This window comes from Ursus arctos, unplaced genomic scaffold, assembly GCF_023065955.2.
Source record: "Ursus arctos isolate Adak ecotype North America unplaced genomic scaffold, UrsArc2.0 scaffold_13, whole genome shotgun sequence".
Taxonomy (NCBI): domain Eukaryota; kingdom Metazoa; phylum Chordata; class Mammalia; order Carnivora; family Ursidae; genus Ursus; species Ursus arctos.
In genome coordinates, this window is record NW_026622797.1 from 29,274,394 (window position 1) to 29,291,525 (window position 17,132).

The 17,132-nt window shown below is 43.6% G+C and overlaps 1 protein-coding gene across 2 annotated transcripts; it reads right to left on the reverse strand.

Annotated features, from left to right (window-relative positions):
• Positions 1-6,698: 6,698 nt before the first annotated feature.
• TCF21 (transcription factor 21) lies at positions 6,699-16,839 on the reverse strand. Of its 2 annotated transcripts, none has more exons than XM_044386267.3 (3): positions 16,136-16,839; positions 14,221-14,318; positions 6,699-8,574 (listed from the first exon to the last, which is right to left on the reverse strand). In XM_044386267.3, exons 1-2 carry the CDS (start codon positions 16,583-16,585, stop codon positions 14,229-14,231), a joined length of 540 nt encoding a protein of 179 aa, XP_044242202.1. In that variant the 5' UTR covers positions 16,586-16,839; the 3' UTR covers positions 6,699-8,574; positions 14,221-14,228. The 2 variants fall into 2 exon arrangements, with proteins under 2 accessions (XP_044242202.1, XP_057167013.1); XM_057311030.1 differs by lacking the exon at positions 6,699-8,574 and adding an exon at positions 10,400-13,364.
• Between the last annotated feature and the right edge of the window lie 293 nt (positions 16,840-17,132).

A 17,132-nucleotide genomic window follows, 5' to 3' on the forward strand; every position in this document is an offset into this window, starting at 1 on the left:
CAGTGACTTGGTGCCTGAGCCAAAATATGAACCCACAGCAGGTCCCTGGAGCCATGGGCCACGGCTAGCAGAGATAAAATTTACATCAGATATGAGATTTGAGTTTTAAACTAGAAAGCACTGAATTTGTCTTTTAATAGCAAAGTGTTTGAAACGCTGTGGTATCTGCCCAGGATATCATTAGGGATCTGCTCCCCACTCGGAAAAGGCAATTCAACATACACAGTAATGATGGGAAAATAAAACCGGTTTATGTTTCTAACCCTAGGCAGTTAAAACTATTAATCAACATGTGAAATGCACATGTATGTATTATGTGTGTGTATGTAATATAATATATATTATATACATATATATACATATAATATATACATATATAATACATACATATATATGTATATAACATATACATATATATAATTGTTAGTCTCTATACGTATATTTTCTCTAAGCAAAGAAAACTGGAAGGATCTGTACCCCATTTTTAACAATCACACATTGGCATATATAAAGATGGAATTATAATAACCAATAAGTTTTTAACTTGAGAAATAAAAAGGTTTTCTTTATAAATAATAGATGAACACGCTTTATAAATAATAGATGAATAGGTTCCAGCCAGATGAGACCATGTCCATAAGTTTCATAACAATAAAAAAGGCTTGACCAATTGATGAATAAATCTTTCATATTTGTACCACATACATCCCAATGCTCAGAGCTCCCTCACCTTGGTTAGCAAGCTGTGGTGGTTTGCTTCATGAATTCCTAGGAGTATGATCCTGCATAGGTCATTTTCAATGTTGGAACCTCTGGAAGACTGGTTGTGGGCATAGGAGCTGGGCTGAAGTGGTGGTGGGCTTGTCTCTCAGGTCATCAGAGTGGTGTTCTCTGGCTCCCTTAGCTCAGTTGACAGCTGTGGCTCTTCTGCTGGAACCAAAGTCAGTTGCTTTGGGATAGCTGACCCTCTCTTCCCATGAGTTTCTGACTTTCTTCTGCTAATCCTGGGCCAGTTCCCTGGTGTTCTTTTCACACTAACTATAGGAAATCTCCTATTTCTGATGTCTTGCTCTTAAAAAGAGTCTGTCACAGCACAGTAATTTGTTCTCCTGGGATACTGTTCTTCCAGCCCTTGGTGACTGGTTCGGGGGATAGTTGAGCCCAGTTTCTCACTCTCCCTGGAACAAGTGTCCTCTTCAATACCCACACCTTGCTGCACAGCTAAGCCCGCTCCACTCCACTCCTTCTCACTCAAACTGATTTTTCATTCAGCCTTTACTGTTCTCCCTCTACTCCAGATTACTTTGGGAACCTGCAGGTTATCAGATGTGTACATCTTTTAACTGTAATTATAAGCAAGGCTCAAGTTATTTCTCACAGGACTTCTGAGGTCCATGCAAAACAGGGGATACGACCTGGCAGCTATTCTACATGTCCCTCAATATTTCATAACAGTAAAGTTAATTGCAAAATAAATGCAACCAGACTACATAGAGGATCTCGGGGGGGGGGGTGCCTAATTTCAACTGACCACATAACTCAGCAGCTAGCCCAACCCAAATGCTACAAGGGTTTTCAGAGCAACCCTTCAAAAATTTTGGGAACAGAAACTCTTCTCTCACTCTAGCTTTTTGCCTTTCTCTCCCCTTCCCTCCCTCTGTCCTTCCTCTGACTTCTGTAAAAGCCATATAAGTAAATTAATAAAGTTACCAAGACCTGGTTTAAAAGCAACCTGGAAAAAAAGCAATAAGACATTTTTGACAAAAATGGAGAAAATAATATTCAGGGCTCATAAGGGTTCATTGTAATGGACCTTCTTATACACTGTTGGTGAGATTTTGAATGAGTATAGACTTTCTGCAAAGCAATTTTATGCTATTTATTTTAAAAAATTACTTTAAGGAATCTATCCGAAGGAATAATCTGAGAAGTAATGAAAGATATAAGGATGTGTAAAGATCGTCAATGTAGTATTATTTATCATAGGAGAAATTGGAAACAACATAAATGTATGAAAATAGTTATGGTTTTTGCATGAAATGGAATATTGCCCTACCTTTAAAAATAATGTTTCTGAAAGATATTTGTATGATATGGCAAAAAGCTTAGCTTGTAATATTGAGACAAAAAGTAGAACAAAAACTGCATATAAATATTAACCTAATTTTGTTATGTTTATCAATCTAGGAATAAATCTTTTTTTTCCAAATGCTTTGAAATAATCAAAGATTATTTTTATTGTGAGAAACAAGGTTAATTAACAAAATCTATTTTAATTTGGCAACAATCTGTTTTGGGGATTTCTGGTTCAGAAGTAAAAGCCTTTCTTGTGAGACATACAAGATAGAATTTTTGGGAAGGTTCTTAGGAAAGGAATGGAAAGACAAGGATCTGGAAACCAGTTAACTCTTTTCCCCAGTAGCTGCACAGTTTTGATATTTTTATTTTTTCACGTTATCCTTGAGCCCTGCCCAAGAACAAATAGTATTTTTTTTTAAGTTGTATGTCAATCCAACGGGGTGATAGTGTGAATTAGTGGCAGAAAGAGAAACTCTGGGGCGCCTGGGTGGCACAGCGGTTAAGGTCTGCCTTTGGCTCAGGGTGTGATCCCGGCGTTATGGGATCGAGCCCCACATCAGGCTCATCCACTAGGAGCCTGCTTCTTCCTCTCCCACTCCCCCTGCTTGTGTTCCCTCTCTCGCTGGCTGTCTCTCTCTCTGTCAAATAAATAAATAAAATTAAAAACAAAAAAAGAAAGAGAAACTCTATCTCAACCCATTATTCTTTTTATCTGCTTAGGGGTCTGACCTCCCTATATGGGCAAGAGAAAAAACAGTTAAATTTAAAATTTAGTCTGAGTAGTCACCTAGAAATTACTGGTCTGGTATAAAATAAGTAGCAATTTGGCAACATATATGAAGAACCTAAAATTAGTCACATTCTTTGGCTCAGAATTCTACTTCTGGAAGATGCAGACCAAGATCCAAGATGGGCACCATGGCCTAGGGTAAAACAGTACAAAGTCAACCATCATCTAATTATCTGAAAATCATGGAATGGTTAGCTCAACTATGGATGGGATAAACAAAATATAAAAAAATATTAAATCTTCTGTAGGTTTAGTAGATCTTCAGAGATTGCCATACCTTTGGGCCATCTTCCGCTTCTCAGCTCCATTTTGCTTATCCAGCCATTGGTGGAGATGAGCCTCAGACCACAGCCAGAATGGTAATGAAATAGATGTGAACATAAAACTTGTTTTTGAATGTTCTCTAAATAGTATGTAACTTGTGGGAAAGGAAATCTTAGAAGAAATATCATACCCTTTTCTAATAGGACCAGCAGAGGTTTCAAAACTAGTCATGTACTAACAATTTCCGGGATTTTCTATAACATACAGTTAAGACTGGGTGGGCCTTTAACTAGCAAAATATCAGCAGTCTGGCTCAAAATCACAGGAAATTTTCTCTAGCATCATGACTTTTTCTCTTTTTCTTTTTTTTAATGCTCGAAGGAACTTTAGAAATCTCACCACTATGAAACCAAGGCACATAGAGATTAAATGATTAGGTGGGGGTCAGAGCGACTTAGTAGCTGAGCCCCCTATGTACAAAGATTTGAAAATACCACTTTTTAGAACCTTTATTCTGGTAAGTTAGAATATACTGATATAAAATATTAAGAAAGATAGTGAAATTCAGTATCACATAATTTGTGAGTTGATTTATACAATTCGAAAGAGAAGAAAAAGCCGAAGACAGATTTGAAGACAAAATATCTGGGAAATTTATAAATTGTTTGAGGAGAAGGCTTCTGAGATGATGCAAAACCTCGGCAGGTGGGGAATGAAAAGTTAAGCTCGGCTGTCATGTGGTATGGCTGACTCTGAAGGTCACTATCATTCATAGTTTTGGTGCTAATTTTCCAGTAATGAAGATAAGTTTCTGCTAATGCACCCATCATATCTTGTGTTTTTTTTTCTTTTGCTTTGAACCAAAAGTATTTATTTGCAAAATGGCTTCCTATATCAGTGTAGTACAATGATGGCCCATCTTATATAGTCTATCTCCAAATGGCCTGAAATCCAATTTTAGCTTTAGGAAAATAAAGGCCTCCAGGACAACCACCTTGGATGCAGAAAAGGACCTTTTGAAGTCACTTCCCCAGATATTTGCCCACTACTGGGAGATTGGTGTTAGTGCAGGGTAGAGGCGGTAGGAAGCTCTCCATGTTGACCTAACTTTATGAATGATAGGCTGAACTGCCTGTAGCCTAGTGATTAGAGTATGTCAGGAGAAGTCAGCATTTACCAGTAGCTTACCCTTCCAGAAAATGGCACAGTTGGTGGTTTTCAGAATACAAGACTGCCAGGATGCCTGGGTGGCTCATTTGGTTAAGCGTCTGCTTTTGGCTCAGGTCATGATCCCAGGGTCCTGGGATTGAGTCCCTCATCAGGCTCCTTGCTTGGTGGGGAGTCTGCTTCTCCCTCTGTCTGCTGATCTCCCTACTTGTGTGCACTCTCTTTCTGTCTCTGACAAATAAATCTTAAAAAAAAAAAAAAAAAGAATACAAGACAGCCTTGCTCTTCAAGGTCCTTGAAGAGAAGAGATTCTGTAACTACTGAAGAGGAAGACCTAAGCTGGAGATGAAGAATATGTCATTTACCTATTGCCAGTGTGTAACATAGGATCCTGGACACTCAATGATGACGTATGGAATGCAACGAGCTACTGTATATCATCATTGTAAGACACAGGATCTTTCACATTTTCACGTTTCTAAAATTGGGATGCATCTTAACATTTGTCTCTTTGTTTGAATTTTCTATATTGTTGGTATTATCCATGCTGGGTTCAATTGCTATTAAAAATGCTTTAAAAAGTTTAAACTCTGAGCATCAGAAAAAAATGTTATTTTGTTGTATAAATAATTAATATAAATATTTTCTTATACACCAAAAGGCATGAAAATAGAAAAGTAATGACAAAGGCCTTTGTCATTGGAGAAATACTACCATTCTGTATTTTCTTACAAAGCAACAGCCAAGTGCCTTACAGAACTTAAGAAGGAAGTAAACCATGAGCAGATGACCCTGTTACATTTTCGTTACTGAGATACGTGCAAGGGATTGCCTATCGCACCCTGTATTAGTTTCCTGTGGCTGCTATAACAATGACCACAAACTTAGTGCCTTAGCACAACAGAAACTTATTCTTTCTTAGTTGGTGACCAGAAGCCCAACATCAGTTTCATTGGGTTGAAATCAAGGTGGGTATGGCCCTGCTCACTCTGGAAATTCAAGAAGAGAATCCATTCCTTGCCTCTTCCAGTCTTTGGTGACTACATCACTCTGATCTCTACCTCTGTCTTTACACCACTTTTTCTTCTTCCCTGTATCAAATCTCCCTCTCCCATTCTCTTAAAGGGACACTGGTAATGGCATTTAGGGCCCACATGAATAATCAAGGATAATCTTTCAATCTCAATATCCTTAACTTAATACATCTGCAAAGACCCTATTCCAAATAAGGTAACATTTACAGTTTTCAGAGATTAGAATTTGAGATCTTTGAGACCACCATTCAGCCCACTACACATACCAAGCAAAGCAACTAGAGTCAGAAAAAAAACCCAAAATTTCTAAGAATAAGTGAAAGAAATGTTGATGTGATTAATTAATGGTGATACTTTCTTTATGTTTCCTTCTGACAAAATCAGAAAATCATTGAAACTTGCAGAACTGGTATCAGTGGCTTAGAAGAAAATCTCAGTGACCACAGAGAACTCTTCTAAGTAATGCTCATAATGGCCCAGAAAACACAACTGCGTAGCAAATCACTAGATACTGGCAATTCAAAGTGGGAAGTGATTCAGAAGGGCTAGACTTTGAACATAAAGAAGTTTCAGGAAAACTTTAATATGACAGATTAATTATAAAAATGGTCCTAAATTTCCACCATTTGCTGATCCACACTCTATGCTATGTGACTTCGCTGCTTCTCCCATCAAGAGATAGAATCTATTTCCCCATCCCTTGAGTCTAGGATGTCCTGTGACTGGCGTTAGCCATAGAACACAGCTGAAGTGATGCTCTCTAGGTCCAAGAGGCCTTGTTTCTGTTTCCTCCGCAGTCTCCATGAGAGCAAGTACAAACAGGCCTACTGGATGACAAGAGACATGTTGTTCGGTCACTCTCATTAATCCAGCCAATAAAATAGCCAGCCAGCCACCAGACCTGTGAGTAAGGCCATCCCTAATCAGCTAGCTCTCAAATAAATTGCCATCCAACCACAGATAAATGAGCAAGTTCAGTGAGCACAGCAGGGCCCTGCCCAGACCAGCAGGACTGCCTGAGTGACCTGCAGACTTTGAGCAGTAATAAATGCTTATTGTTTCAAGCCATTGGGTTGTGACATGGTTTATTATATGATAAAAACTAACTAATATATCCTGGGTAGAAAATCACCAGATTTTAATGACAGAATGTATCAACATTTTGCAATGAATTTGACTCTGAATGTAAAAACATATTTTTGGAATATTTTAATGAACTTATTTTGGTTATAATTTTCTTTTTTTGTATTCTTAATGGTGACATAGGATGAAAATATACTCACCAAGAAGTCTAAAAGAGATCTTTAAGTAAGTATAAAATAAACATTTGAATTGAAAAAAAGCATCATGTCATCATTTTATTGGAGGAATTTCTTTTTTAATTTTCTTTTAGTTTAGGGTTATAACTATCCTTCATTTCTTTTATCTTGGGGACTCTCCTATGTTCAAGGCAGAAGCCCATTTCAGTTTAAATACAATAATTTTATGTTCAGCTTTCTACCACTCATCCACCACATAACTTCTGGTATTTACTCCTCCTCTCTGAGTTTCAGTTGCCCTATATGAGAAGTGAGGATGATAATACCTCCTGGTTACAGTTGTTCTGAAGATAAAATATGGTAATGCATATGAATGTGCTCTATGTAATGCAAATGGTTGAAAAATATTAAGAAAGCTGTATCTATGCTAATCAGCATATTTCTAAATATGCCCAATAGTAGCATTTTATTGGCTAAAGAATGCTGGTGATTTTTTCAATAAAATTTTTCAATTCCATAAAGTAGATGATTTGGGTTATGTGAATATATCTCTTTTTGCTTTTGTTATCCCCACTCTTTCCCACAACATAGATACAATAAGATCTGTGAACATGACTTTTTACCCATCACATGTTGCCCACTGTTGGTGTAGCAGAATAAAGCCAGGTGGTCCATATGCAGACATCCCAGCCCTAATTGCATTCGATTACATTTGTAGCAAAGAGATTTGAGACTCCTGTCTCACATAGAGCCTCCCTCTCAAAAAATCTGCCTCAACCAGTAGCCAACCTATCCATCCATCCCCAGCCAACCGTAGCTGATGGGGCAAGAGGCATACAACTGACCTGGAGAATTTAATCAGAGCTTCTTAGATCAAGTCCATAGTGGTCCCGGTCTTGAGAATTCAAATTAAGACATGCTGAGATTGAAATTTTGGACTGTGGGGTCTAACTGAATGTGCATGTAGAATTGGGGCCACAGTCAATAATTTCACAGATTATCCACATTCGAAAGAGAAAGTTCAGGAGGAGTAGAGAGCAAGTCAGCACAGAAAATCAGAGGAGAAAATGCAGAACACTGGCAGAAAAAACAGAGCTAAGGTCCCAGAGAGAAAGAGAGGGTGTTTCACTCCAGACTTTTAGTTTCGCAGTAGATTTTCCCTACTGTTTATTTTCTGCCTGGAGATGTCAGCCAGATTCCTTGGACTATCTTTACAATGCCTCATTCCCCTTTTTATATGAGCCAGTTTAGAGGGATTTTTGTTCTTTGTAATCAAAATGACCCCTGCTGGTTTGAAAAATTCTCCTGGGTTTAGAGATCCCTTGGATTTCTTTTTAGTCCCTGGTAGGGGAAAAAAAGAAAGCCTGTTAAGAAAAAGGAATGGTGGAGGAAGGAGCTATTGAGCGGGTGACAGACGCCTGAAAGTAAGAGATCAGAGGGCAGCAGAAGGTGGTGGTCCTCACATAAAGTGAGGAGAAGGGAAAGGGATTCTAGTGAGACGCATCAGCGAAAGACCCCAGGAACCAACCAGAACAATTTAGATGTGATGATAAGAATATTGAAGGGAGACCCACAATGTTTTGAAAGACACAATACTTAATAGAGAACCTTTCCGGGGCTTCAGTTTCTAAAAAAAAAAAAAAAAAAATCCATATGTGATGTGATGAGAACCAATGTTTCAGGTTAATTCCCCTTTGATGGACTTGATGGTGATTTTTTCATTGTAGGTTTATTTTTATTATAGAAGAAATGTTCATCACCAAATTCTAAAATTAAGATTTGACAATATATTTGAACTAGCCTGTGGTTATAGCAATGTAACAAGAACTTACCAAGCAGACAGCGGCATCTCTAAGAAGCTTATTATTAAGCTTTTTGCATTCACTCCTCTTCAAGCACTTGCTATGTATCTGTCACTGTGCCAGGTGCTGGGGAAACCAAGGTGAACCAGCTGGACATCATTGTCCCTGCCCTCATGGAGCTAGAATAGACAGACACAACTAGATAAATAGAGAAATGAAAGAAATTAAGACTTATCTGCTATTGATAAAGTGATTAGTGCTGAAATACAGAACTTCGAGCAGGACCCACTGCAGATAAGGTGGTGAGATCTCCATAAGAAAGACTGAGACCTGAATGTAACTTGTTTCAAACACTTTCAAGATACCCTGAGCACTTAGATTACCATGAGAATTTAATATTGTTTCCTATTGGCTAGATAACTATTTAGGGTAAATGCATATCATTCTTTGAGGCACTTTTATAACTTAGTGATGAGAAGAAAGGGAGAAGAGAAGAGGAAAACTAGTATTAATTGGTGTTAACATGTACCAGGGATTATGTCACCAAAGGGGTCATTATTATACTCATTTTACAGGTGGAAGAACCAAGGTCTGAATGGTCAAGTACTCAAAAGCTCCTTCCATTACATTACAGACTAGGTGTAGGTCTACATCTTTGTAAAAGGCAACAGACTACTTCCTTATCACCAACTGGATTAATTTAAAAATAACGTCCCACGAACATTTTATTCTTACACAGTCAGTGTCTTTTATTATTTCTACTATTCAAAGCACCTTTTACGCTAATGATTCTGATCTAAAGGCCAGGTACGTTCGTAAGTAATAATGTCATCTTCTACTGGAAAGGGAAAAAGCAGATTTCATCACAGTGTCGGGCGGAGGGCAGTTGAAACATCCCACTCCCAGATGATGCCACCCAGTCCCATCACGTCTGCTCGCTTTGTGCTTTCCTCAAATACGCACCGGAGATGTCAACCTAAGAACTGAGTTTCATTTTAAGCACAGCAACAGCCCCACTGTCAATATCTTGTCTCGAGCTTCCTTCACCAAAGCTCAGAGAGTCAATGATTCAAATTCATCCTTGATTTAACATTTATGGAGTTGTCCGGCGCTACGCTAGGTTCTGGGGACAAGGGTGATGATGTCGCTCAGAGAAGTCTGGTCTCCTCGAAGGTCTAAACGCTGCCAGTTCCCTTCGCCCTTTCCACCTTTTTCTCCTCCCTCTGCCCAGAGAGGGGATTTTAAGCCCGGTCCCCGGGGCGGATAATCCTTCTGTGAACCGCGAGGAGGGTGGATCTGCGGAGCTGACCCAGACCTAAAGATCAAAGTCACGTCGACCCCAGGAGTCCGGAGGAAGCCGGAGGAGCTCTCAACAATGCAGCTGGCAGCACGCGAGCTTCCAGGGGCACAGCCAGCATTTGGAGGGAAGGATGCAAAGCTAGGAAAGAAAGTTCGGCAAGCAAGCTGCGTGGGGCGGGCGCCTCCCCTCCGCGGTTGTGCGGGGTCTTAACCCTAGAACCTTCCCGGGGTGGCGTCTGCGCGCGGGGCGGTTCGCACTCGGACTGCAGTCTCGGGGGCGGTGCCCGGAGAAGCCCGTGGACCCAGGAGGCCGTGTAGGCTGGGGCTCGGAGCTCGGAGCCTCCTTTCTTCTCCTCCCGCCTACTTCAATCAACTCTTGGGAGTAGAAAAGCCGCCAAGGAAAACCCGTCATTCCCTACTCCGCCTCTGGGCTCCAGTGCCTGACCTGCCCGCCAGCCGCACCCGTCGCTCACCACCACCCCTAGAGCCCGTGCACCCCAACCCAGGCCGACTTCCTGCGGGCCTGACGTACAGGGCCCCGACGCAGAACCAACCCACCTACTCCTACTGGAGTGAAAGGAAAATATTTGCTGGGGCCCTCTGCACAACCGGGGGTCGACGGGCGCGTGAGTCCCGGGTGCCCATTTTTTTCCTCCTTAGGGGTCGCAAAGGAGCCAAGAGCAGCAGGGCCCTAAACCCTCCAGGTCTGCAACTCATCATCTGATGACTAAAGTCTGTCTCGAGGGCACAAGATGAGCACACAAACTTCGATGATACACGAGGGCCACACAAATCTTTTATTTTCTGAGGACGAGTGATTTGATTTCCCGACTGGCATTTAAGCATTAGGAATGCACTGCATGCCATCTTGGGGTGAATAGAAAGGCAAATGAAACTGGAGCCCAGAACATGCAGCCTCTTAAAAATTTTCCCAAATATTTTCTTTCTGTCTGTATTCACTTCTTTTGTTTCTCTGAGAGAGATCCCCCAACAGTGATTCTCAAAGGGTGATTCCTGGACCAGCCACATCAACTTCCCTTGGGAAATCGTTAGAAAATCTGGGACCCCACCCCAGACCTCTTGAATCCAGAACTGGGGGAGGGGATGAAGGGATGAATCAATCATGGACTTCCACCAGCCACCTAGGTCATTCTGGATGACACACACTGCGGAGCTCCTGGCTTAAAAGGCTCCTTGGGCAGTATTTCCTACTGGTCACCAAATATATCCAGAGGTACCAGATCTCGTTCACCACTTCTCTTTTTAAAAAGAAGTCTCCAATATTACAGTGGAAAAACCTGATAGAAGCATAATAAATTGTAAGAAGTCATACAAGCCATCAGAATGAAAGAGAGAGAGAGACAGAGAGAGAGAAGGGGGACTTCCCCAGCAGCTACAGGCCAGTTTTAGTACCCGTCTCCTCCTCCTGAGGACTAGCAGACATGTTTATCTTCCAAGCTTCTATAATCTGTTTTGGTTGTTCTCCTGGTTCTTTCTGAAAGCACCTTCTAAGATAGTTTCCATAATGAAGAGGCTCACAGACAGGACACGCCCTACCCCTCACCCCTATCTGACAAGCAGCAAAAGAGGTCCCCATTCCTTCCCCAGCTGCCATTTGCCTCCTTTTCAAATCAAGGCACACCAGGTACCTGGACTGGACAAGGGTAGGATGGCTGTTCCTGGACAACAGTAGGGCCTGGTGGGTGGGGGAGAGCTGGGGATCTGGCTGGTGTAAGAGAAGAGCCCATGGGGAAGAAGTGTTTAAACTGTGGATGTGTGTATGCAAGTGTTTGGGCAGTCACATTGCCACATTCCTGGGGCTAGTGGTAGCCCAAACCCAGTCCTTCCTGCAGTGTTGCCTGCTCCTTTCAATGAACAACCGTGGGACCCCAAGTACACCCCTGCCTTGTGGCTGAGGCCCCTGTTGGCAGGCCCTCCTGACAGCTAGACCCCAGTGTATCCCTTCTATTTGCTGATCTTGGGCCCTGTCCTTGCTCTCTGAATTATGGGTTTTAGATTTTCAGGAAATAGTCACATTGGTAGAAAGCTCTAGACAAATTTGGAGAACACCAGGGAGAGGTAAAGGCATGTGAAGAGAGAGAGAGAGAAATCATAACCCTCAGCATTGCATCAAAGAAAGGTGTTTTGTTCGGGGAATAGAAAGACTATCACCTGCGCTTTATGAGCACACAGGCTTTGAGCTTCCTGCCTGAGACACTGTCAGGTTGGGTCCAGCATGGACAGCTCACCTCTGGCTACTTAGTGAAAGTAACTGATACTTGCGCAGATCTTTTCTTTTATAAAGTGATCATACAATATAATCTCATTTATGTCCCACTGAGGTTTTGTGAGGCAGAAGAGGAAAAGTATGAGTATGATTATTTTAACGTTTATCTCCATTTTCAGAGATGGGAAAACTGAGGATGGGCCCTTCTTCAGGGAAAAGCTAGAGGCAGAACTTGGGATTCACTCACATGTTCCCTGTTCATAGACTCATGCCTCATGCCGAAAGCAAAGGCTTCAAATTATAGGTAGGAGGCATAGGGCTTTTTAAAAAGTCCGTTTGCAGTTTGGGGTCCACAGAAGGAGCAAGCAGAAATTTCTTCTCTGTGGGCCACCTGAGTTGGGTGCTCAGAATTTTGAGCGCTTGGGTTATAAGAATGTGAGTGGGAGCTTGGAAATTTTGCTGATCGTGAAATGCAAACAACTGAATCACTCTGGGACTCATCTCTGACTTGGGTTCTGAAGTTTGGAGGAGCCGGGGGCACTGGCCTTGTGGTTGAAGTGACGGAACATGGGAATTTGGGGAAAGTGGAGGTGGTCAGAGCTCGAAATGAGATCCTAAAGGTCAAGAGGGGTTTGGGGGAGTGGTAGGAAAGCCAGACATCCCGAGTTGTCCTCTGAGGTGCAAATAACAGACAGGCGGATTAGGAGTGCGCTAAATTCCCAGCCCTCGGAGACTGGAGAATTGCACTTGATAATGTGGTAGTCTCCGCCGGCAGAGAAGAGCCCTGGCACAGCAGTTCACCTGTCGGGACCGGGGTCCCCGGCTCCTTCCCAGAAGTCCAGGCCCAGGGTTCCACCCCCTAAGCAGCCCTGTGGTTGGTTGGGGGTCCACGAGGTGGACGGAGGGAGCTCTTACTTCAGGTACCAAACTGAGCCGAGAGAAAGAGAAAAAAAAAATCGAAAAGAAAGAGCAAATGAAGCGGAAGTTTCAAGGCCCTCTGCGAGGAATAACAGTATAAATAACCGAAGACGTCTTGTAAACACTGCGGTCATAACCCCGAACATTAAACAGCCCTGGTGGCATCTGGCTCAGCGGCCGCTGCGGGCTGTGCTGGGGCAGTGAGTGAACCGGGTTCCAGGCTCTTCGGCCTCGCCTCTCTGTTTATCTCAATTTAATCTTCCCCAACGAGCTGTTCCGTAGCATGGAAGATGTTTAAATTAAAACCCAGTCCGCCGGAAGTCGTGGCCGGGAGCTGAAGGCGCTGGCTAACAAACCCATAGGCTTGAGCGGTGTTAGAAGTAGTTCATTAATTACTAAGAAGAACTATATAATGTATGTTGCAGCACTTCCTAAAGGTTACGGTGTTTACGCTTTTCATAGCTTCCATTGTTTCTTCCCAGTTCGGCATTATGAGTTGTTTGGGTCCTGTCTGCGCCTAGAAAGCTAAAAAACGTGGAATTTACCTTTCTGCTCCTGTCATCAATTACACCGCGGAATACTTGAAAATCGGATTTTCCTTTTGGTGTGTTTTTCCCTTGAATCATGTAACTGCTAGTAACTGTTACCCTGCTCCTTCCCCCTTTTTGTTCAAGGTCACATTATTTATAATTGTCTTAAAAGTAATCTGCAAACCTGAGACCAGAGTTTCTTTTTGAGGTTTCAGTGCAAAATGTGAGCTGCACCTTCGCAGTGGAAATTGTGTTTAATCTTCTCCATCTCTAGAATTCTAGTTTGGATTGAGGTTCAAAAGAATCACTTTTATTATCAAGCTTCCCCCATAGTCCCTCGCTTTTCTAGTCTAGATTTTTTTTTTTTGTAAAAATCACACCAATGTCAGGGCTTTTAGCAATATAAAGAAAGATTTATTTTCGAAAGTAGCAAAACTTGTTTGAAAAAAATATATATCTTTAAGTGAATTACTTTATAAATGTGACTGTCAAAGTCAGCTATTCTATGATCTACATTTTACAACATATTGTACAAAAGATACACATTGATAGGCTCTTATTATCTATTTATATATTTATAATTACATATTGCACTTGGACCAGCAAGGCTCGCAGAGTCATTCACGGTAGAAGTTAATAAAGTTAAATAGATGGGAATCTTTGTAAGTACAATTGATCTCGTTAGGTCTGGAAACGAATCTCCTCGTCGCTGTAAAGTGTTCTTGCGGGGGGGGGGGGGGACAGAGAGAGGAGCGTTGCGAGGGGGAAGCAGAGACAGAGAGCAGGGAGGGCAGGGGTCGCCTTCCCGGGGCCCGCTCCCCCCCGGGAGCGCGCCTTTCCCAGACTCGCACCTCCAAGGTCAGGACGCTGTGGTTCCACATAAGCGGCTCGCGGTCACCACTTCTTTCAGGTCACTCTCGGGTTTCCCGGCCACCATAAAGGGCCAAGTCTGCAGGAGAGAAGAGGGTGGAGGAGGTAAGTGGCCTAGGAGGATAGATGGGGTGGGCTCGGAGCTGGAGACCAAGGAGAGGGAGAGGTGAGGTCAGGCAGTGAGATGGAGAGACCTGTTATCTCTTCAGTTTGCTTGGCGTTTTAGTGCGCCCTGTGGCTGGGTAAAGACAAAGCGTTGACGCCAAGTCACAGATCGAGGTGGTAAAGCAAAGGGGTTCATCCTAAGGTGTAAGAGAAACCCCAGACAGGAGGCCCTTGGAAAGCCCAAAGGGACTGGGGCCATCGCACAGCCCGGAGGCAGCTGCTCCGTGAGCCTAAGCAGGGAAGCCGAGAAGGACCTCGTGCCAAGTGGACACTGGGTTCGAGGCAAAGTGGCCTTCGGGCGCCTCTTCTGAGGCCCTGGCCAGGTTTCCTGGCCCTCTCGCTTTCCTCCCTGTCTATTTTCCTACTGCCAACTTTCATTTCCTCCCTCTCAAACGCGGGCTTTTGACCATGGTTTCTAAATTAATCGCTGGCTTTTAAGGGGGGGAAATAATGCTAATAAAAGAATATACAGGCATGTTTTATTTAAGATCATCTTCCTACTGGGCTGAGCGAGCATTGCCTTTTCCCTTCTCCGAGGTGTTTTATAATAAAGCTCACTTAAGTTTCTTTATTCAAAGATGAACGCAGCAGCAGCTGTAAACGGAGTGATTACTTTCATTTTAGTTCCAGATTTCAAAAAGCTATTTACTCATCTTTTTTTCGAAAAAGAATAAATTTTTAATTAGGGGGAAATATATTTACTAGGGCAAAATGTGGTTTTGCATCCCCTCCCCCCAATTCCTGAAACCAATTCAGTGAGAAGACAATTCAAAGCTTCAAACCTCTCCCACTAGTGCTGGCCGATAAGGCGACTTTTAAGAGGAAAACCTCTCATTCTTATCATATATAAACAAAGGTGCTAGAAAGTTGTGGTCTTTGTTTTTCTTTACAGCCTGGAAGTCTTAACATTAAATCAAATAAAAAAGGAAACAAACGGTACTTCTTATATAACAAAATGCATTTGAGAGAAAATTAGCCTTAATGAGCATTACTTTTTTGTTTTTTAATTTCAAAAGACTGGCTGAATGGGCATTGATTTTTAAGATAAAATGCAACACGTTTCTAAATCTTCAATGAGAATGACTTATCGTAATATTATTTATTATATTTTAATATCGCTTGTTACACTAATATTTGTGAGAATTTACTGATTATGCTGATATTTGTTAGAACTTCTGGAATTTAAAAATGTTAATCTACGTATAAGAGAAGCGCCAACTACTTCCGTAGTTTGGGACTTACATGACCATTATGGGGGCATGAATTTGTCCGTATCTAATGGTCTTAAGTATACTTGGGAAAGAAACAGAGTTGGGTGTTTTTACGTACAAAAATGAGAAAGGGAAAATCAAGTTCTTCAGCTAAAAGAAGAATAAAGGGATTAATAAAGTGCCTGCTGGACGCGCAGCATCTGGCCGGTGTGCCCTGTGCCACACCAGCCCTGACGGCGCTGGCGCGGGTTCGGGGATCCCTCCTCTTTGCCAGCTCAGTACACTTGCAACCTCTTAATTGGGCTGCCACGTCAAACACTTGCATAAATCATCCCCGCTCCGGCGGCTTCCAAGGCAGAGAGCGAGGGCCGGGTGGGATCTCCTGCAAAGGTCCCCAGAGGCGCGCCGGGCTGGTGGTGGCCGAGGTGCGCGCACAGCCCCCCCTCCCCCCCGCCGACGGGGCTGGGGGGGCGCGCTGGCCGGGGACTTCGGATCGCCGCAGGCGCACCGGCGGACTTACCAGGTTGACCGGGTGAATGTACCCGTTCTCGTACTTGTCGTTCGCCAGGATCTGCCTCAAGTGCGCGATGTAGCTGGACGCCAGCCTGAGCGTGTCCAGCTTGGAGAGCTTGGTGTCCGGGGGCACCCAGGGCAGGGTGGTCTTGAGCCTGGAGAAGGCCTTGCTCAGCACCCGCATCCGTGCCCGCTCGCGCGCGTTGGCCGCGTTGCGCTGGACCTGCTTCCCCTCCTGGCTGACGCCGCTCAAGGGGCTCTTCTTGGTGGGCGCCTTCCTCCTCTTGCCCAGGCCTCCGCGGCCCTTCTGGGGAGACCCCGCCTCGCAGTTGGAGCTCTCCTCGGTGCTCTCGTTGGAAGTCACAAACTCTTTGCTCGAGTCCATTTTCAGCCCGTCACAGTCCAGCATCTCCACCTCTTGAAGATCCTCCACATCGCTGAGGGAGCCGGTGGACATGTTTGGGGGAGAGGATGAGAGAGAGGGGGGGGAGAGAGCGAGAGCGAGAGCGAGCCCCACACCAGTGGGCCCCCGGGTGTGGCGTGTGGGGCAGCCACCTCGTGTTGGGAATGGGAGTTGGGATCTGGTTGAGTCTCACACGCCTTCCCCTTAGCAGAGTTGGGAGAAGGCAGCGAGAGGGCTTCTGCGGGGAGGAACTGGCTCCGTTTCCCCACCCCCGGAGTCGTGGCCGCAGAGGAGTGTGAGAGAGCGCTGAGGAATTTGGTGGACACTAGGAATTTATCTGGGGAATAGAGAGGCGGATCCTTGTAGCCCAGGGGAGGGGCCTGCTAGGCCCCAGCAGACTCTTAGACCCCTTTCACAACCGGAGGGAAACTCTTACGCACAGACCCTGATTTCCAACTTGTAATGTAAATCAACTCAACTGCGACACGCAAATACCAGTCACCTTCTTCCACTTCAGCCGAAGAGGAGAGCGCCCCACCCACAGCCCCTCTCCAGGGCCATCTCCTCAGGCCCGCTTTCCCTCTTCAGAGGTCATAGCTGG

Coding starts and splice junctions, on each gene's coding strand:
- TCF21 (XM_044386267.3), bottom strand. CDS start 16,585: ATGTCCACCGGCTCCCTCAGCGATGTGGAGGATCTTCAAGAGGTGGAG. Junction 14,319..16,135: donor ACATTCACCCGGTCAACCTG/GTAAGTCCGCCG, acceptor TCTCTCCTGCAG/ACTTGGCCCTTTATGGTGGC.